This window comes from Cyprinus carpio, chromosome B5 (genome assembly GCF_018340385.1).
Source record: "Cyprinus carpio isolate SPL01 chromosome B5, ASM1834038v1, whole genome shotgun sequence".
Lineage (NCBI taxonomy): Eukaryota > Metazoa > Chordata > Actinopteri > Cypriniformes > Cyprinidae > Cyprinus > Cyprinus carpio.
The window spans coordinates 3,842,893-3,865,923 of record NC_056601.1 but is presented as its reverse complement, the minus strand read 5'-3'; the positions used below and the strand labels follow the sequence as shown (position 1 = coordinate 3,865,923).

The window sequence follows — 23,031 nt, the reverse complement described above, 5'->3', positions numbered from 1 at the left end:
AAATACACACACACACACACACACACACACACACACACACACACACACACACATATACTGTATGTGCATGCTTTCCATGTTTACTGAAAACAAAAGTATTTATCTGAGTATCTATTTTACTCTGAATAATCCCCTTAACGGTTGTTTAAAAAAATGTTAAAGTTAAAGGTTTTTTTTTTTTTAATTATAAAAATGGAAGCACTGAAGTATTACCCTAAGTGACATAGGATGATGTACAGCCACATTATAGTCCTCACAAGACATTACATTTCTCTAAAAATCATTCCAGTGAAATCACAAAATACAATGTACCACAGTTATTGATATGCATACTGTAAACTGACTCGCAGATGTAGTTTTATTTATTTCTTTTTTCAAAGTCGTCAGTCGAAAAAGATTCTAACCTGTGATTTCTCACACTTAACACAGATGTTTTCTTCTGAACCAGTTCAGATAGTTATCAGGTAGGGGGCTGAGCCCCTCCTAAAACTGAAACACTAGAATAGGCCTACACGGGAAAAGGGTTTTGTGGTTTGCCCATTTACCCTCTTCCCAGCATGCACTGGGGCATAAATAATTAATATAACTGCATTTGTTTGCCAGTTTTATTTACATTGTAGTTATTGATTGTGTTCGGATCTTGTTTGGTAAGTAGATGTTTTGTGATTTCAGGCTTTGATTTTCTGTTCCTCTACTTAAAACCATAGTTTAATTGAGTGTTAGCCTGAGGTCTGTGTGTGGCTTTTTAAAGTATTTCCTGAGATTGTGTGTCATATAAGTCTTCATGTAACGATTTCAGTAGTTTAAGATAGTTAGTACTTTTCTCTCCATGCATATTTCTTGTAATATTTAACCAGGTTAAAATGAAGGCTGTTTTAATTATGATTAATTTTTTAGCCATTTAATGTTTTATTTTTTCCTTTTAGTGAAGCTATCTTACATAAGAAAAGGAAGAGGGCTAAAATCTGATTGTCTGACAGCAAGAGAAATTTGATTGACAGTCTTCCCAGTCATCAAAGATCGTCCTTTTTTTTGTTTTTTGCATTCAGTCACCTCCATACAAGTTTTCCATAAATATGAAGAAAATGACAGATTTATACTAGCAATCATCTCAGTCCTTAAAGATAGTAAGAGTTTTTTTTCCCCTTTTTCTTCAAGAAAGAGGCATCTATGTTCTCTCCTTACTAAAAAGGAGGGTTTATCTTCTCCTCTGGAGGAGAAAGGCCTTATCTTCTCCTTAAAACATTTGTCTTGTGTCTTCACTTTAAAGTCAAGGAGTTATCTCCGTTGGGCAAAGTGTCGAGGTCAGGCTACGGTGGCGTCCTCTGGAAATACGAGCCAGCGGAATGTTCACGTGAAGCATTTTTACATCATCTCAACAAGCGACGATCAATTCACAAAAACTCTCCTCTCCTGTCATTGGCAGTAAGCCCCTCCCTCAGAGGCTGTCCGCCCAAGCCTCATAACTGCTCTATTAATTTAACCTGAACCGCCCGTCTACAGCATTACTCATCTAAACAACATTTCCATCGTCTCTGAACAGCAGCTGGATGCGAAAACGTCCACCTCCTGCCCGTTACATCCCCTAATTCAATATCTTCCAGACCATTCTCTTTAGATGTCCTGAGGGGGATTGGGTTTTTGCCCGGATGCGGAGCTTGTGCCTTTTTCAACATTGACTCGCCGCCACATCAGCCAGCCCACAAAAGCTCATTGTTCTCATTGACCGATAGCCAGGACACACAATAAACGAATCCATTTTTTTAGGCCAGCTTCCTAGCCGAGGATATTAACAAACTGGGGTGTGACAGTAAACTCGGAGAGCTTAGCCATTGCTCAGTCTCAGGGCAGTCTGCTATTCAGCATCAAGGTTAAAGCCGGCTTTGATGTATGTGGGACTTTTGTCTAGTGAACAGCTCTCAGTCCTTTCCTGTGAAATGCATCTCTTTGTCTTTCTCTTTATCTCTCTCTCTCTCTCTTTTTTTTCTCATGCACGGGCACACGCGAGCGACACATCTCGTAGTCAGTGTTGAGTGTTTCCAGCTCTGTCGGGCGCTCTACAAATCATGTTAAAATCTGTTGATTTAACAAAAGCCTTGATAAATGGTGTCCTTCTTGCTTTCTATTTCTCGCTCACTTTCAAGAGTGCTGAATCCTTCCCAGTAGTCCATCTTGTCGAAAGAAAAGTGGGGGAGAAGGGTCAGAGAGAAAAATGGCAGAGAGAGAGAAGGGGAGAGAAAGAGATTTTTCTCTTCATTAGCGGTTGTAAAGAGAAAGCTAGCAGAGAGGTTAGAGGTTTTAAGGGATCGATGTTTGCCGTTCAAGGCTCTGAGTCCTGTGGAGGAAAGAAATGTGGCCTCCGTGGAATTTATGAGACCTTCCAGACGTGCACCTTTAAAGAGCTTTGTGATCCCGTACACACACATGCACACAGGACAGCTCTCGCTCACGCACACACACCTATGGAAAGCTTTGGGATGTCATTGATCTATCTGTATATCAGTTTCTTTTCTGTCAATCTCACCCACCTCCTTTCTCTTGTCCTGTGTGAAGCTCTCTTCTTTTTTTTCTAATCAGAGAAGTAAACTCTAACAAATTGGGTAAATAATGGATTTAACCTCGTGTCCCTGTTTTTTTCTTTTTTCTTTTAACATCTTTTTCTTTGCTTTATGAATGTCACATAAAAACTGTTTCGAAAACTCATACCATGTTTAAATGGTTAACCCTTGCCAAAGACCAAGACTTTTATTCTTAAAATATGAAAATTTCTGAAAAACATATAATTACCTGTTGACAAATAGGATGATCTAAAGATGATCTAAAAAAAATGTTTAGGTAATATTATATTTAAAATGTTAAACATAATATAATTATTACACTATATTATAAAATTGTATATTTGATGTGTGAAAATAATATTTTTCTTATAATAAACTTGGTCAATAATTCATTTTAATGACACTCAACTTTCTCTTAAACTTCAAACTATTTAAGAATTTAATTTTAACATTTAACCATTTTAATATTTATTTTGTGAATTGTATTTATTCATTTATTAATTTATTTTGTGGTGTCAGTTACACCACACTGACTGCTATCAAACCCAGAACATAATTGGAGATGGTTAAAATGACACTGTGGTGGGAATTTCTAATTCTTCACAACAAAGGAAACATAACAGAATTCACCGATGATGTATGTATGTGCACTGTTATACTTCAGAATCATTTTCTTGCAACCAGGAGAGAGAAATCAGTAAGGATCTGAGGAGAGAAACAAGTGATTCTGAGTGTAGTTCAGAGAAATAATTCATGGAATATTGTTCATTAAATTGGGAGAGCAAATCGCAAGAGTGCAGTATCTGTTGTCTTTTTCACAAGCGAAATAAAAAGAAAAAGGTGCAACACAGTGCCTGGTAAGGCTAAAAGAGCTTTTACCACAGAAGTTATGTCACATTAAAGATATAAAGTGTTATAATATTTTATGGATGGATAAAACTACACAAAAACATTATATCCCAGGCCATCAGAGTGCCAGGTTATTTGTTGTGCAACATCTGTATTACTTTAGTTATGTCAGGATCTGTCCTTGACCACCTCTAAAATTGGTATTAATCACAATGTGCTATCCAACTGTGTGCCGATCTCCGAAAACATGTTAATTTTAAATGTGAATGTGACCATAGAGGAATATCTTGTGTCAAATTCTCTTACTGAACTCTGGACCCTGTGCGTTTCTGAGTTAAAGCTGATCCACAGTGCTTGGGGTGATCTGTCATTTAGCCAATGGCAGCTACAGTGTGTGTGTGTGAGTGTGTGTGAGCGAGAGAGATGAGGGCGAATAGGGGGAGATAAAGGAGAGGATCATGTAGATCCAGCTCCCCGCTGAGACACCAATCCCTCTTTATGGCTCGTAAAGATGCCTCCTCACGGCAGAGTCCCACGTGCACACGCGCGCACGAACCCACATACGACTTCCTATATGCCTGAGGAACGGGAGGGAATGAGAGGGAGAATAACCTGATTCTCACTCGGCGTTCCAGAACTCGTCGTCGGTATATCTTCTCACCTCATTTCCCTGATCGACTGAAATCCCACACACACACGCTCAGGAGAAAGAGAGAGAGGGATCTGCGTGATGAGATAGCTGGTATCGGGGGCCCTGAGGTGAGCAGAATGAGAGTTTGTCCTTTTTATTGGCTGTAATTAGGATGAGGTCATTACCATGCGCCAAAGGCCTTTCACTGCTGGGAGATCATAAAATGCCACCTGAGCGATTTATATTCCACTCCCAGAATCCTCTGCAGCGTTTCACACACATTCAAGAGATGAGGTGATAAGAGAAGACCTTAAATGTATGTGCGCACACACTCGTTCACATAACTGTTAAAAAAAGAACATAGCTGGAGACAAGCAAGTAATATACTGAATAATGCGTAATACAATATTCCAGTTCTAATTTTCGGTGCACAATTAACATGCAATTTTGTCTTTCTTTTACAAAGTATATCCTATCTAACTCTATCTATCTATCTATCTATCTATCTATCTATCTATCTATCTATCTATCTATCTGTCTATCTGTCTATCTATCTATCTATCTGTCTGTCTGTCTGTCTGTCTGTCTGTCTGTCTTTATGTCTGTCTGTCTGTCTGTCTGTATGTCTATCTGTCTGTCTGTCTGTCTGTCTGTCTGTCTGTCTGTCTATCTATCTATCTATCTATCTATCTATCTATCTATCTGTCTATCGTTCCATTTATCTATCATTCTGTCGTTTCGCAGTGGTTCATCTGCTGGGGTTGCCATGGCATCTGAAGCGAGTGGAAGGAGAGCTTTATGAGAATGGTATGAGTAAAGATGATCAGCCTCTACCGGGAGCCGATTTCACCTTCACTCCCGTCCACCTGCCAGGACTCAACACCACGCAGCCAGGTGTGTGTGTGTGTCTGTGTGTGTGTGCTACTGAAGTCATCTAACATAAGTTTTCTATACAGTGTGATATCAATTCAGTGTTTCACACAATGTGTCTAAATGTCAGGTCTTTGCCTAAAGCAGGAGCCAAGAGAGGGTGTGTGTGTGTGTGCATTCATACAGAGTTTATTTGCCATTTAATTAATAACAGTACACAACAGTAAATTATTTTTTTCTCAGATGACCGCTGAGATTATGAGGTCATGTTTTAAGCATGAGGTGTGTTTGTATCTGTATAATTTGATAAAGTGTGAATTAAAGAAAGGGTCCTTGTTTATTTGAGTTTGTTTTGCCATGTCCATAGAATAGAATCGAGGAGAATAGAATATTTATCTGCACAACCTCGATCAAGTGGTATATACATGGGATTTATGCCTGTGCTTACATTTTATCTCCAAGATGTGCATTCATATACTAAAATATAAATATTACAGGAGGTTATGAAATGCCAAAAGTAATCCTGAAGTTGTTATTCTATTACAAGTTATTACATTTTTTTTTTTGTTTTTTAATTATTATATTTATATATTTTAAAATGTGATTTATTCATGTGATTGTAATGCTGTAGTCTTCAGTGTAACATGAACACTTCAGAAATCATTCTAATATGCTAATTTGGAGCTCAGGAAATGTTTCTTATTATAATGATCAATTATTAAAACATTTGTGATTTGTGCTGCTTAATATTTAGTTCAAGAGAACATCATTGTCTATTTATTTATTGCTGTAGTAAAATGTATTTGCAAATTGAGACAAATTTGCTTTATACTGTAACTACTTTCTTGTCTTCACTTACTATTGTCTTTCCTCTAAATCTTCACTCTATCAATATAGCCTTTTTACTCTTTGATTTTACACATTATGATGTTCCATCAATATTTAATTAAATAAAATATAGTCAGTTTTTCGGTAGTCATATTTTAGGACAAGAAAGTAGACAGGTTTTGTTATGGGGCTCTTTAGCCGACATTGTTTCAGCAACTTCTACCTGATATCTTCATGTTATGATGCAAAGATGTTCACCCTGGAGCAACTTACCTCAGGTGTTAAGCGTCTTGCTCAAGGGCACAGTGATCATAGTTCAAGGATTGCCCTTACAGGGCTCAGACCTGCACTTTATTTTGTTTTTGTCTAGCACAGATCTTTGACCACTAGGCTGCACTATCCCAGTTTTTCTGTGCATGTATGTATTAATGCACAGGTGTGCCTGTTCTGTCAATTCTAATGTAAATAACCTCTCACTTGAGAGTGTTTCGTCCCGCTACTAAAGTGGTGTCTCGATACAGTAGGTGGCATTTCATCTTTGCCGTCACCTGAATTTGACTCTAGACAGCAGAGCTTTTCAAAGAGTCCTGCAGATGATCACTTCTGATTCACATCAACTGAACCTCTGAAAAATACATCATTCTTTTTGACACTTAAGAAGATATGGAGATGTCTGTGTTGATAGCATCAGAGGCAGGATTCATTCAAAAGCCCTCGGGCACTGTTTTTTTGTACTTTTCACATCTACAGCCTTTCTGTGACCATCCATCAGAGAACTTGAGCTTGGTTGCATCATTTTCAGTCTTTAAAGAGATAGTTTACCCAAAAAGGAAAATTTGATGTTTATCTGCTTACCCCCAGGGCATCCAAGATGTAGGTGACTTTGTTTCTTCAGTAGAACACAAACAAAGGTTTTTAACTCAAACAGATGCAGTCTGTCAGTCATGTAATGGAAGTGAATGGGAATCATGGCTTTGAGAGTCAAAAAAACATACACAAACAAAACCAAATTAAACCCTGTGGCTCATGACGATACATTGATGTGTAAAGACAAAAAATGATCGGTCTGTACAAGATACTGAATAGTATTTATATTGGTTTTTACCTCTGATTCACCGCAATGTCAGAACTGTCCTGAACGCATTAGCGTCTTCTTCAGTTGGCACGTGACGCGTCTTCTTCTTCTTCTTGCTTTACGGGAGATCGCAAACATATAAGTGCATTACCGCCACCTATCTCTCAAATGGACCATTGACAATCCTAATTGAGATTGTAGATAAAGTGTCAATGGTCCATTTGAGAGATAGGTGGCGGTAATGCACTTATAAGTTTGCAATCTGCCATAAAAAAGAAGAAGAAGAAGATGACTCACGCGCCGAAGACACGAACGCGCTCAGGACAGTTTGAACATTGTGGTGAATCAGAGGTAAAAAAAATCTTCATTTGTTTTTTACTGAAGAAACAAAGTCACCTACATCTTGGATGCCCTGGGGGTAAGCAGATAAACATCAAATTTCCATTTTTGGGTGAACTATCCCTTTGACAACTATCATCCTATAGCTAAAATCAAGTGGAAGCTTTTGTAATCTAGCTGATTTAAGATGACATGTTTGTTTTTGTTTTTCACTTGATCACATCAGTTTAAATGAATAGTTCACTTTAAAAAATCTGTGATTATTTATTCTGCCCCATGTTGTTCCAAACAGTACCACTTTCTGTCTTCTGTGCGATGCAAATGGTAAATTAATAAAGAGTATCCTGGCCACTATATTTCACATACTGAATGTGAATGAGGACTAGGCCAGTCAAGCTTCAAAAAAAAAAAAAAAAAAGGCACCATAAAGTCACCTGAACAATATTTCAGTCTATTTCTCACACAAAGCTATCATATGGAATGTAAGACTGGGGATATTGTAAAGGAGTCATATAGACTACTTTGATGAGACTTTTACAGTGTGGTGCAGAGCTTTTGTGCTCTTTTTGAAGCCTGAAAGCCTGTTCAATGTAAATGCATACGAAAGAGCAACCTGAATATCTTTGAAAATCACTCCTTTTGTGTTCCATGGAAGAAAGATAGTCCGGTTTAGAATGACATGAATTCATGGCATAAACTAATACTATAAAGCTTATGTTACAGATCCACATGGAAAACACTTGGTCCAATCATTCTCCCTTTTCTGTTTGTCCCTCTGGATAAATCAAGAAAATTGGATGTATGTTTTTTTTGTTTTTTTTTGCTTTTGCTTGACAGATAAAGAGGTGATTCAGCGAGGCAGGGTGATAGAGAGGGGAGAGGTGGCTGTTGGGACACAGCTGGTCCAGGTGATTCCTCCTGGACTCTTCTGGAGGTTTCACATTACGGTTCACCACCCCGAATATATGAAGTTCAACATCTCACTCACGCGGGATGCACTGCTGGGCATCTACGGCAGGAGGAATATACCACCTACTCACACGCAGGTAAACACATGCAAACACAAATACAGAAAATATAACACAAACATTGTTTTATGTGCTATATATTTATAATATATATGTCAATGTATTAAAAATGAATGTAAAATGAATTACAGTCACATATTGATTTTGCAAAGAAAAGCCCCTAAAGGAAGATGATTTAAAGAGTTCCTTGCCATTGCCATTGATTAATTTTACAGCATTAACACTATTTTCCTGTTTATTAATGTGATGCTGAGTACTGAGTAAAAAATTATGAAAGTGGCGTTATAAAATATATTCCTTATTTTGACTTTGAAAATATTCCTCATTTTATTTTATTTACAGATTATTAAACATTAATCACCTGCATCTCACACCATGAGCCGTGTGAAGTTTAAAAGTAGTTCAACTTTGGAAACCGTATCTTGAGACCCCAGTGTTTGTATTCTTTTGTTCTACAGTGTGAAAAATGTGCACAAAACTAGAAATTTTTATACAAAGTAATACTAATTTATAATAAATAATTATGTGTTTGTGTAGGACGGCATGTGAGAGAGTGTGTTTGTGTGTTTGAAAGATAGTGTGTTATCAGACTTGTGAATCCATGCCCAGGTTTTGTCACGATTGCTCATGTTGTTAACCGTTTTCTAAGTACATATTGTTATGACTGGCAGATAATAACAAGGAGGATCAGGAGCGTATCTAACGAGGTACTATAGACGACCCCAACATGCTAATTACATCTCATTATTCAGGATATCATCCGAGATTAACTGTTCACTTTGCTCAAGAAATTAGAGCCCGGTGTAATTCAATTTAAGGCTTCTCGTTTTCACCTCATTTGCATATGCGCTCACATATGTAGGCGGAGGCAAAGCAAGAAGACTGGTTAATTGTTCCTGCATAATGAAAAGCCTTCTTTTGTGCGTGTATGTCAGAATAGAGATGTTTATACTGCCACAGCTTCCGTGGGTCTACTTCGGTGCGCGCGAGTGAGAGTTTGCGCTCGCGCGTGTGTTTGTGTTCACTGAGGCCTGACAGATCGCTACTGCACTGAGACTGTCAACTCCATTGCGGCTCCCACGATCGTTCCTCAGTTTCTCTGGCTGTCATTAAAAGCAGTGGGGCTCTGGTGCAACTGCTGCCCTGCTGGCTCCTGCCTGTCAGCGTGAGAGTCATTACAGTCGATAGGGCTTCAGTGCCTCCTCTGCTTCCAGAGTGACTCCGGAGGAGGAGAGGGACTCATTATAGCCAGAGGGTTCTGTAGTGCCTCGGAGAACGCCGCTCATTGATGTTTCTGATGTTTGTAACAGCTCTGTCTAAACACTGGCAATCCCCCCCCAAATACAGACAGACAGACACACACGCCATGTATCTTTTCCAGTTTCCTTGGAGATAGATTCATCCCACTTACGGGATGGAAGTGACACAGTGGTGTGAGGTGATGAGACAGACGCTGAGCACAGATATACTGATCGCAGGCTGAGTCAAACGAGTGCAGATGGTGAGCTGTAAACGCCTGGATGAGAACGTCTCATATCTGCAGCGGCTCTTGACTTGATCTGGACTCTGTGTGTGTGAATGTCAGTGTGTCTGGCCATGTTTGCTCAAACTGCAGGCCTGTGTGTGTGGATGTTTGTAGCATGGGAAGGGGATGGTTCTTAGTTTATGCCCACCAGTAACACATGCCAGTCACGATGGGGAGCAGATGAGGGTACGGAAAATACTCATGCTTAATGCCATTAACAGCGGAAGATATATAGAGCTTTGCCATCATTAGTGAAGTATGTCGTATTGAAAATGTTACATATTGTGCTTAGAACCCTTCAGCCCAATCAAGTCTTCATTTTCATTGTTAGTTTATCTTTCTTATTTGTTACTTGTTTTATTACTTCTTTACTGAAATCCTTTTTTATTTCTTACCCTCCAAGTTTATTTTTTGCTGTTGTGTTATTACTTTTTTTGCACCACAGATGTTTCATTTTATGTCTTAACAGTAAATTGTCATTGTGTGATGTATTCCTTTGTTTAAACTTAATTAGGTTAGTTGCTACTTTCTTAGTTTACTCTGCACTGTTGCTGTATTTTATTTCATTTTGCACTACAGATGCTTAGTTTTATTTTGTTTACATTGGTTTTACCTCATTTGACATTGTTAAATCTATTACTTTTTTGTTGCCGTCTATTAATGGCTGCTTTCTTGGTTTACTGTATTTTTATTTTATTTTGCAGTAATAACAATTTTGTTCATAGTATTTGTTTTTGATATGTATTGCACTACTGATGTCTCATTTTATTTCTTAATAATCCTTGTTTATTTAATTGTACTTTTTTTTGTATTTGTTCACACAGCTGTTTTACTTACCTTGTACTATGTATTACGTCTTGTTTAAAAATTATTAATTGGTGCTTCCTTAGTTTTTTTATTTTGTTTTTATTTTTTATTATTCACACACACTTTCTGTTTGTTTTTTTTTCTTCATTAAAAGAACAAAAAGATATATGGGGTGCCATGCATTAACCCTGTGGAGACGTCCTGCAGGTGCAGATAATGAATTTGTTTGGTATCATGCTTTTAAATTAATGTAGCTAAAAATAGATTGCCAGACATGGAGGCATTCAGAGGGTTTGTCAGACACATTCCCTAGATGAATGCAATGGAGCGTGGTCGTTTCCAGTGTTGGGTGGATATACTTGATTTACTTTTTCCAGTTCTGTAGGATACATGTATTGGACATATAAATAGGAGCTTGTTTTCCTCAGAGACTGTGCCAAGGTTGGCAGCATCAACATCAGAGACATAGGGTAGAGTACAGAGTGATTCTGAGACACAGAGCACTAAGTTACGGACGGTCAGTGCCAAGGGCATGAATTCAACTGTCGATCTGTGCTATGTTCTTTTTACCACAATTTAGATTAGATACACAAATAACTGTATGTCCTTTTTCTCCAGTTTGACTTTGTGAAGTTGCTGGACGGGAGACAGCTGATTAAGCAGGATTCCCGGAATGTCAAAATTCCGAACCCTCCTCTGCGAAGTCTGCTGGTGTCTGCTCTGCAGGAGACGGGCTTTGTGGAATACCTTGATGTGGGCACCTGGTACCTGGCCTTCTATAATGACGGTCGAAAGATGGAACAGGTGGTAGTGTACAGCACACCCATAGGTGAGAGACCAACCGTTATTTGAATTCTTTTCTTTTTAATATAAGCAAACCTATTACATCATATTATAAAAATGCTTGCTAACAATACACAAAATAGATGTGTACTTCAGAATTTTTTAATTGTATTGTGTCTGTGTGTTCAGAAACAATAGATGGTTGCTCCACTAACTGTAACGGTAACGGAGAGTGTGTCGCCGGACACTGTCACTGTTTTACTGGCTTCCTGGGGCCAGATTGTTCAAAAGGTACATCTGAAGGCAATTACACACATCATCATAATCACACAATGATACACAGTAATATCGCAATAATATACATAATCACATAGTAACACCTAATATAATTATACACAACATGATCACAGTTTTGCACAAATACGCAAAGACATAATCAACATCTGTACATTAAAGCCATCAAACAACATTAGCAGCATAAGCCTAAAGGCACATTCACACCAACTATAACAATAAATATAGTTTTAAAAATAGCAAGAATCCACATCACAACCATAAGGTTGATGGCACAGAGAAACAATATTATTGGAATCACTAGCAGAACGATTGCTTATGAAGCTGATAAGCGACAAAAACATTGATACCCAATCAGAATCCATCATATAAAGAAGCAGAAAACAGTATTACAGTATTACACAGTATTACTTCTTAGAGTACACAATGTAACAAAGATCTGATTGATCTGATTATTCATGAATTTGTCTCTATATTTCAGACTCTTGCCCAGTGCTGTGTAGTGGTAATGGCGATTACGAGAAAGGTGTGTGTGTGTGTCACGCTGGATGGAAGGGGGCAGAGTGTGAGGTGGAGGAAGGCCAGTGTATCGATCCCACCTGCTCCAACAATGGAGAATGTGTCAACGGAATCTGTGTGTGCGCTCCTGCTTTCAAGGGCGATAACTGTGAGCAAGGTACAGCTCTCTGTCACCCACACACACACACTTTCATTAAAACATTTTCAGCTTTTGATGGACTAGATTCATTTTTAGATAGAAAGCTTGAGTTTGAAGCACAAATAACCCTCATCTGCAACATGACCATCATGCTGCGTGCGAGCATGTGTGTGCGTGCAGAGCTACAAGTCTATCTCCACGCCTTGTTTATGATGAATGTCCTGTAATTGGATTTTAAACACACTTTCTCCCCTAACCATTAAGCTGAAAATTCATTGCCGCCATTTCAGTGATAGAGAGAGAGACAGAGAGAGTTAGAGAGAGAGACTCAATTTAATCCCATGTAGATCCATCCGCCAAATTAGCTTTTCCATCAGACACCTTCCCCATCTACACACACACACTGAAGTGAACATAATGTTGCAGTTGTAATTGGAATTTACATGTATTTGTATCTTGTTCTTTTTTGTTATGCACTCCCTCTTACTGTACTGTTTTCATGTTTCACCTTCTCTGCCTCTGTCTTAAGCACTATTCAGACAGAATTCATTTTCTAAACAACGTTTGAGTTACGATTATTGACAGAGGACACCCATGATTTCTTGTATTGATGGACCAAATAGAGATTATTTAATCTAAATACAATATGTATGAGTAAGGAAAACAATAAAGTTAATACCTGATTCTTTTAATACGTTTACATTTATTCATACTTTCACAGGCAATTATTGTTATGAGGGATGTACAATAAATAGGTATCACAGTACAGAGCGCCGTCAATGTGGGAAAAAAAAAAAAATTATATCGTGGCCATGATTTACTAGTTAATTTCCTTGATTTAGTAAATCAAAACAAGAGAGTGAATTAGTACAATGTGGCCATAATTTACTTCAGGGAACAAATTAGTAAATTGTGTACATTAATTCATAGTAAATTGTATTCCTGTAATTGCACAGCTGAATTTTCAGAAGCCATTACTTGGGTCTTCAGTGTCACATGGTCCTTCAGGAATCATATTAATATGCTGATCTGATGCTCAAAAAAAACATTAATTATTATCCTTATTATTATTAATATTTTTTTTGCAGTTTATTAATATTCTTGTGGAAATCATAATGCAACATTGCCTTTCAAATGTGTGTGGTAAACAGCAATGCATTAAATTGATCAAAAGAGACAGCAAAGATATATATAATGTTACAAAATCTTTGTATTTAGAAATAAATTGTATTACTGTTTCTACAAAAGTATTTAGCAGCAAAAACTGTTTAAACATTGATAGCAATAAGAACACTCATTAATAATTGGGCACCGATAATAAATAACAAGTATAAGTTGCATGCATATTTTATATATGTAGAATGTATTTTATCATTATATATATAGGGTATATGTCAACTGATATTGCATATTTAATTGTGCCTCTTTTGTGTATCTTGGTCGTCATTTTGTGCTCAGTTACAAAACAGTAATCATTTTATAACAATGCTAAATGTAATCTTCAACAAAATACACACACTGTAGTAGTATTTAAATTATTTGTTTTATTCAATGAATATTTCGCTTACCAGTACAACCATTATGCTAAACTCAAGTGTTACTCTACCCAGATCAAGTGAAAACTGGTCCAAATCCATAATGCAGATGCACTAGACGGCACAAGAAATTCAGATGTAATTGCGGTGTTTGACGTAGGTCAGAATATATGAGAAGATGCGTTGTGAAATAATAATATACTGCAATCACACGCTTTCCGATCCGGATGGGATTAGATGTCTCAGAGGTAATTTGCACCGCAATTTCTACCCGAGTTAGTTTGAAGAAAAACTCGATTCGAACGGGATTTAAATCATGAAGTACGTCGGTGAAGCCCCAATTTTCTGAACTTCCTCAGGGAAAACTAGTTCTGTCTGCATATGGCTTTATATGCACCTCTACATGCACCTGTAATTAAATGCTCATGGACAAACCTGTTATTTCTGTGTGTGTGTGCGTGTGTGTGTCTACAGTGGATTGCGTGGACCCCTTGTGCTCAGGTCGCGGTGTGTGTGTGCGCGGTGAGTGTGTGTGTTCGGCAGGCTGGGGAGGTGAGACCTGTGAGACGGCACTTCCTGCCTGTAAAGAACAATGTTCAGGTCATGGAACGTACCAAGCCCAGACAGGGGGGTGTGTGTGTGAACAGGGATGGAGCGGTGACGACTGCTCCGTGGGTGAGTATCAGTCAAAACACACAGCTTGTTCCTTTCATCTTATCATTTGTAATTATAGTCTTGAAAGTGCTTTTTCATCATTTGGTCATGCGTCTCTCACTCAGAAGTTTCTGATTTTAGTTTGATTCAGTTACCATTGACCCCAAAACTCCAAATCTGGTTCCGTTCCTGTCTGACAGAGTAAAGCAGGGCCCTGTGTGCAGGAGTATGGATCGGCTCTTAATTGTAATATGATATACATTGCAAAAGGGGAATGTACTTTCTTTAATAGGGAGAAAACGGATTCGTTCTTATTGTCTGATTGATTGTGCATCTCGTAAATGAAACCTGCTGGACTGTGGAATTTCCTGTTTTACAGATGGAGGAAGAGGTTTGCCGTTAAATACGTGATATATACCGGGCACTTTCCACAAATGCAGTGCACTATGGTATCTCATTACTATTTTAAAAGCTTTAGAGGCCCAAATTCCTTTTTTTATTATTATTTTTAATGTGTTTCCATCCCTTTCTAGAGTGGGGCAGGAGGACAACTAAACAATCTCTCAATCTCAAGCACAACCATTTAACCCTGTTACAAAAGTTATTGTAAAAAAAAAATGTATTAAAAAATATTTCCATGGGACACACAAGTTTAATAATAACTACAGTACAAGCAAACTTTTTGTCCTAGACTAGCTAACCTCAACTGAGTGATAACATTATTTCAGGTAAATCTGCAACCTTGGGTGTTTATTTAATGTTTAGTGCTATAAAATTTAACAAACTGTATTAAACATGTTCCAAATTTTTGTTACAAGGTTGCAAAAATTGTAGTACTCATATAAAATGAACAGAAAATAAAACAACGTTTGTAATATTTAGTCTGACCTCTCCTGAGGTTGACGATCGATATATATTCTGAATGTTAAACCGTTCCTTTCACTGTGCCATTTGTTGAAAATGGTACTTCCTGTTGTGATAGATTCAGGCCTTATTTTGTAGCCTGTTCATGGAACATGACACCAGTTTCATCATTTCCTGGTTAACAATGATGATATTAAAATAAGAACACTTTTTTATTGCAAAGAGATGGCTCTTCTGGAAGATCGGCAGGATTTTGTAACTCATTGCCTTTGGCCACTGGCTAGAATATGGAAGCATTTATTAAATATCAGATTATCAAAATTCATGAATATTACAGCTTGAAACTGTCCAAGCAGTTAAATTGATAATGTGTGTATTAATAAACATTCCGGTTTAATGCCCTCCCTGTCATTTCAAGACATTTATATCTCATGTGTGATTGAGAGGAAGAGCTCTCGTCCGATGTGCGTTATGGAACAGCAAGGATAATTTGTTTTGAACAGTACGAGACGTGGAGGGCGATAGGAGTGAGAAAGACAGAGGAGAGGCTGTCCAAACTCAACGCTCAGTGCTGCAGTTACAGAGGAGAAATGTGGCAGCTGATTTTAAGTGACTTTTAAGATATGAAAAACTGTCATCTCAGTTTGACCCGTCACGAATCCTGTAAGTACGCGTGAAGACAAAGCTGTTCTGTCTGAGGGCCAGAGAGCAGAGATATCTTACTTCAGGGAAATTGTTTTTGTCATGAAACCGTGCTAAACTTGAATTCAGAACCACAGTAACATTATAACAGTTTAGGCTGAAAGCAGAAAAAGCAGGCTGTAGATGGAGAGGAGAGGATGTGTGTGAATTTCTGCTCTCTTTATGCTCGTTTCTCAAAATTAAAAGTGCATGCACTCAGTCAAAATATAGTATACTGTTTATATAGTGTATATATATATAGTACATTAAGCCAGTGTGCTCAGATTATTTGCAATGTCCCAGACAGTCCAAACAGAATGAGTGAAAACCTCAAAATGAGCAGTCCCTACTGGAGCGATGTAACAAACCGTGACGACCGGCAGCATCCATGCTACAGATCGAGGCAAAAATGCTGGGAAGTCAAGTCTAGAGTGTGAACACATGACCACACCACTAAATTCCTCCGTTCAAGATATAACCACAGCAGGAAGTGTGCTCTCGGCAGTCATGGTGCAGTGCAGCAGCCAGCTGTGAACCAGCATGATCCACCAACAACACACAGAAAATCACTGGATTGATTTCAAGAATGCCCATATACTGTATGTTTAGCACGAAATGAAGGAAAACAGACAAAAAGAAAAATCTGATGTGAAGCAGCATGCGTGAGTTAGTGAACATGCAGTACTTCGTGCATTCAACAGATGTCAGTATAAAATCCGAGATGAAAAAGAAGCAGCAGCGTAAACAAAAACTTACAAAGATTTTATTGTGTCGATTGTGATGAATAGTAACAAATGTCTTTTTCTCTCTGTCGCTTTCTGTCATTTATTTCAGAAGTTTGCCCCGTTCCATGCAGCGTCCATAGTGTGTGTGTTGCTGGACGTTGCCAGTGTGAGGAGGGGTGGGAGGGGACCACCTGTGACAAACAGGCGTGCCATCCAATCTGTGAAGAGCATGGAGAGTGCAGAGATGGACAGTGTGTCTGTCAGCCCGGTTGGGAGGGAGAGCACTGCACTATTGGTATGTCAGAATGACACTAATTGTATTATACTATTATATGATATATACTATTATACAATTCAAAAGTTTGAAGTTAGTATGATTTTTTTTTTCTTTTGAAAGAAATAATAATAATAGAGACATTTATAATGCTACAGAAATAAATGGTGTACTTTTATGATAATAGATGAAGAAATGCCTCTTGAGCACCAAAATCGAAAATTAGAATTTATGAATGATCATGTGACACTGAAAATTCAGCTTTGCCATCACAGGAATAAGTGACATTTTAAAATATATTAAAATTAAAAATTTGAAATTGTAATAGTAGTTTACAATATTACTGTTTTAACTGCATTTTTTTAAGAAATAAATGCTGCAAACTTGGTGTACATTAGAGAATTTCTAATTTTCAATTGTCCAACACCAAACTACTATATATATATATATATATATATATACAGTATAAAATGTAAAATTATACAATAATTTTAAGCAGTTAGGTTGCATGTGGAATCAGTGGCACCACTCTGTGAATAGATTTAATGTATAAAGTTATTTGTGTCTCACAATACTTTTTTGTGTTATTCTTTGTGTGAACAGGCTCTAACACCCTTTTTTTTTAGTTACATCTTATTTCAGTCTTGATATTTACTTGACATTTCGCCAAACCTTTGACAACAGGGTGTCACATTTGATTAACACATTAGCAAGACTGGCAAGCTTTTAGAAATCATGCTCTAGACACTTTGTAAATATCATATCTTGATGATTATTTGCCTTTTCAACCATTTTTCAGCAGTAATTTGACAAGCTTTGTGCAATTTTTATGAAACATGTAAATCAACTGACACTGAACCAACATGGAGCCGAGTTTTTGCCTCGCAGATGATGTATAAACTAAACAGTTTCTCTCTTTCCGCCCGTCTCCCTCTCTTCCTTTTTCCCGTCTTTTTTCCTCCTCCGAGTTAAAGCACGTTCCTTTAATTGTGGCACTCATGATGAGAACAGTCTGTGAAACTCAGGGGACAAATATACGCTTAAGGCAGCAAACGACAGGGACACTTAAAAAAAAAAACAGCAATGCATATGCACGCACACACAGAGCTTCTCTGAAGTATGTCTCCAATGTAATTTCTCCTCTTTGTTCTCTCTGTCTTTCATTTTGTAACTCTTTCAGCAGCACATTACCTGGATCTGTTTGATAAAGGTAAGTGTATGTGTGATAGAGTGAATGAAGGAATGAATAGATGACTTTGTGATGTCTTTTGTATGAACAATTTTACTCAAGGTCTGAAGAAAGAACGCTGTGATTATAGTCTCTATGTGTCTCTCTTTCCCTTAGATGCGTGTCCAGGGTTGTGTAACGGTAATGGACGCTGTACACTGGAGCAGAGCGGTTGGCATTGTGTGTGCCAGTCAGGATGGAGCGGGCCGGGCTGTAATATCGTCATGGAAACAGAGTGCAATGACAGTAAAGATAATGACAGCGGTAAAGAACCCTATAGAAGAAGAGCTGTGTGGATGACAGATATAGCACGGATGAAATTAGCTTTAGGTTAACAGGCACATACTTACAATGGTATTGTTAAAGCATGACTAGCTACACTACTGTTCAAAAGTGTAAGGTCAGTTCGATTTTTTAAAAGAAATAAATCATTTTAATCAGCAGTAATGCATTCAGTTGATCAAACGTGACAGTAAAGACATTTATAATGTTATAAACATTTCCATTTAAGATAAATGCTTTTGTGTTTAACTTAATATTTATCAAAGAACCTTAAAAAAATGCATCATGTTTTTGACCAATATTTTCAACACAACATTGTATTACAGTACAATGATTCCTGAAAGGAACCATCTGACATGATCTGCGTAATGGAGTATAAATTTAGCTTTGCCATCACAGGAATAAATTGTATTTTAAAATATATCAAAATAGAAAATAGCTATTTTAAATTGGTATAATATTTCATAATTTTACTGTTTTACCGCATTTTAGATCATATAAATGCAGCCTTTGTGAGCACAAGAGACTTCTTTCAAAAACGGTTAAAAATCATAACCCTAAGCATTTGAATGGTACTATATGTGCAAAAATGCACAACAAAACCTGTTGTATAATAAAATACTTTGGCTATGTCTCAAATTGTGTGAGTGAGTTTAGTTAGCTATATTTTTAGTTCATAAATATATTATAGTACTATATAAGTTAGCTAAATTTGGCCAAACCTCTCTTTGTGGACACCCTCAGTTTAAAAAAAAAATGAATGAATAAATAAATCATAATAACTTTTAAAAAATGTAGCAGAATTGTAAAAGTGCAAAAAGAAAAAATGCAAAAAAAAAAAAAAAAAATTAAGGTGAGTCTGTAGTGATAAGCATTAGCTTTATATTACAACAATAGAAGTCTAAAATACGCATGCCCTCTTTAAGGCGACTGTTTAAACATATGTGTGAGTGTGTGTGTGTGAGAGAGAGGTTTCTGGGTTATTCTCTCAGAGACTTTCTCCTGTGGGAGGTTAAAAACACAGATCCCCTTTAATGGAGCTGACAAATGAGATCATGCGCACACAGACACATGCAGAGCAAGGGCAAGCTGCATCAAGGCTACATGTCTCTGCATGTAAAGTGTGTGTGTGTGTGTGTGAGTGTTTCAGATGGTCTCATGGACTGTGTCGACCCAGACTGTTGTAGTCAGCAGGTGTGTGTGAGCGCCCCGCTGTGCCAAGGCTCGCCTGACCCACGTGACATCATCCAGCAAAGTCACGCCCCTTTTGAGACACGCCCTTCACGGCAGTTCTTCGACCGTGTGCGATTCCTCATTGGACGGGACAGCACACACATACTGCCAGGAGACCTGCCATTTGACAGCAGGTGATAAACACACACCTATAAATATTAGCGCAAGCACGCTGAGCCAACACACATGCACACATAATCTTATTACAGGGAAAACAGCACTTGATCGTGACCTTTGCCAGATACTCAAAGATTTGTTGGCATTATTGTGATCGAATTTATATGCACATCATTTTCCTGTTAAAAACGTGACACTTATAATTATTATTTCTTTGTCGTGCGATCGCACTAAAATTTTGGGTAGGAGTAAAGGCAGACTATGCGACATCAACTGTCTTTTTTGTCAGACTGCAACAGACATCTTAGTTTAGACTGTGGTCACGATTGACAGCCTTGACTGGCCATTTAAGCCACCAGCCCGCATCCATTCTGACATCCTCATTCACATGCGAAATTGAAACGATACGCACAAACCCAAGCATGCCCTTGCATGCCAATGTTGCCAGTGTTTTGGCTGGAAAAGGAGGGAAAACAAAGTCAAAGTGCCTGGAGTAATTTGGAAGAAAGATATCATAGACTGCTCATTCAAAATAATTTTGATAGTGCAATCATAATGGTAATTTATGTAGGTAATTCTGATTTCTGAGATATTTATTTTGCATATCAAATTTGTATCCTCCTCACAGAAACAAAGACATAGTCAATTCTATGAATTATTTTTAGCATTTCTTTTAAAGTTATAAATCTAACATTGAATGACATTTAATTTTTCTTAATACAGGCAATATTGTTAAAATTGTTTCAGGAATTTTGACTGTTTTGAAATTATTTAAAATTATATATATATACACACACACACACACACACATACAGTAGTGACCAAAATTGTTAGAACACCTGACAGATCTGAAATTATTGAACTTTTATGCCTCCAAAACATGATTTCATTTCATAATGTTCATGAAACATGCAGATGGTTGCTCTGAGCACAACAAATATCAGATTAAGTGAGTCGTACGGTTTTTATCCACTTTTAGTTTTAATATTTGGTATGTTCACCTTTTGCAGCAATTACAGCAGCACATCTCTCTGGCATAGTGTCAATATATTTCCTGAGAACTTCAACACTAATGTTATCCCATGCCTTCTGCAACTCAAGCCAAAGGCTTTCCTTTGATTGTTCATTAGATCTGTCCAGTTTATATTCCAACTTTCCCCAAATTTGCTCAAGGGGTTGAGGTCTGGACTTTGAGGAGCCAGTCCGTCATTTTCAATGTTCCAGCAGATTCCTTCCTTCGCAGGTAGTTCCGGCAATAGTTCGTTTTATGGCTATTGTAATGACCAATTCAACAAAAACAACTGAAACCTCTTAAATATGCCAAGTGTTCTAACAAATTTGGCCACTACTGCATATATATATATATATATATATATATATATATATAGTGGTGCAGTAATTAAAAATGACAAAATGGTTGCTGTCCCTGGACTATAGTTTTGTCCAAAGCATCAAATACTAAGGCAAATACATGTGTTTAAAACAAATAAACAGTCTGAAGTTACACAAGATGCAATAATGCATCTTATTATCCAAAAATGAAGTGTTAATATGCTGATGCTGAGTCCAAAAATATGTCCATACACTTATGAATGTGTTCAAGCATTTGGTTAGCTTGTGTGAACTGTTCCTCAGGCTCTCATATGATGATACAGTAACAGCTAGCTGCTATGAACAGTGAAACTCAAACCAAAAATAATCTCCCAAAATGATTTTTGCAGTCATCGTCTAGTTTGAGGAAGTTTAAAATCGATTGAAACATGTATTGTATTTTTCTCTGATGACTGAAAAGAGAGTGCTCCTCTCTCAGTTTCGATCTCTCCTGACAGATCCGCTGGTTTCTCTTGCAGTGACTCTCTCTCTCTCTTTCTCTGTGCAGTCGAGTGTGTGTAATTCGAGGTCAGGTTTTGGCCTCTGATGGAACTCCTCTCGTTGGTGTGAACGTCACGTTTCAGCATAACCCTGAATATGGATACACGCTCAGCCGACAGGACGGCAGGTGACACACGCTCTTAAATACTTTGTAAAGAAAGAAATGCAATGGAACATGCACTGACACACAGGCACCCACACACCGTAGACATTGTATTAACCTCTCCTATATGTTTTATTTATATATGAAGTGTATTGTGTATGTTCTGCTTGTTGTATAGAACCCTGTATTCTGTATACTTTATTCTTTCTGTACATTTAGTGGGAGGCAAAAGTTTAATACTGCTAGTTGAATAGAAAAAAAATGATTATTTAAAATGACCTTCTAAGTGTTTGTCCACTTTTGCTTTACTAACAGCTGCACTCAAGCTGCATGAACTCCACAAGTTTGTGCAAAACCTAATGATTCTTTAAATAACATTCTGTTATTTAAACAGTGTTCTTAATATTTCTTTTAAATTTTATGACTTAATTTTTTTTGTTTTTCTATTTTAAAAATCCAAAAAGTTCAACTATTTAAAATTTGTTCAAGTAAGATTGTTTAGAGAAATTAATAAGGCTACTTTAGATTGCTTAGTAGTGACAGTAAAGACATTTACTGTCACAAAAGATCTCTGTTTCAAATAAATGCCGTTCTATTTCCAGTCATTTTTCCAAGACTCCTGAAAAAACAGGGTTCCACAGAAATACTAAGCAGATTTTTGAAGGATTATGTGACACATAAGACTGTATTTTTGATTACTTCTTTTAACACATTTGAACAACAACAATATTTTAAATATGAATGATATGTATTTATAGCACACTGTCTTGTATATTTGGTTCATATTTTTGTTTTCCCTTCTAGCTTTGATCTTCTGGCAGTGGGCGGTATCTCTGTGACTCTGTTGTTCCAGCGCGCCCCATTTTTGTCCCAGATTCGGTCTGTCTGGCTTCCATGGAACCAGTTCATGGTCCTGGACCGTGTTTTTATGGAAAGAGCTGAGTCCAAACCACCTGTCTGTGACCTGAAAAACCTGATCAGTCCACATGCCATTGTTCTGTCCGCTCCTCTCCCGCGATTCGCCGCCGCCTGTGAGGACAGAGGAACTGTCGTACCTGAACTACAGGTGCGAGACGCATTCACTCTGAGAAAACACTGGATGCAATATCTTAGCCACGTGCTATGAGACTATACCAGAATCAGTGTTACTCAAGTCTCTTGTATACTTCAACTCTATTTATGTGACACATGAAACTGCTCGCTTGCAGTGTTAGACGT

At 37.6% G+C, this 23,031-nt stretch overlaps 1 protein-coding gene across 3 annotated transcripts in view; it reads left to right on the top strand.

The window, feature by feature from the left end:
• Positions 1-23,031, top strand: part of LOC109102647 (teneurin-1-like) — a 138,227-nt gene that overhangs the window by 77,332 nt on the left and 37,864 nt on the right. For 2 of the 3 annotated variants that reach the window (XM_042723702.1, XM_042723703.1), the window contains exons 6-17: positions 4,783-4,932; positions 7,988-8,196; positions 11,129-11,339; positions 11,483-11,584; positions 12,069-12,263; positions 14,255-14,455; positions 16,814-16,999; positions 18,159-18,188; positions 18,324-18,470; positions 19,639-19,855; positions 21,718-21,837; positions 22,618-22,879. In XM_042723702.1, the coding sequence (XP_042579636.1) occupies positions 4,783-4,932; positions 7,988-8,196; positions 11,129-11,339; positions 11,483-11,584; positions 12,069-12,263; positions 14,255-14,455; positions 16,814-16,999; positions 18,159-18,188; positions 18,324-18,470; positions 19,639-19,855; positions 21,718-21,837; positions 22,618-22,879 (2,030 nt within the window). The remainder of the gene's footprint in view (positions 1-4,782; positions 4,933-7,987; positions 8,197-11,128; positions 11,340-11,482; positions 11,585-12,068; positions 12,264-14,254; positions 14,456-16,813; positions 17,000-18,158; positions 18,189-18,323; positions 18,471-19,638; positions 19,856-21,717; positions 21,838-22,617; positions 22,880-23,031) is intronic. The other variant, XM_042723704.1, reaches the window with a different exon arrangement.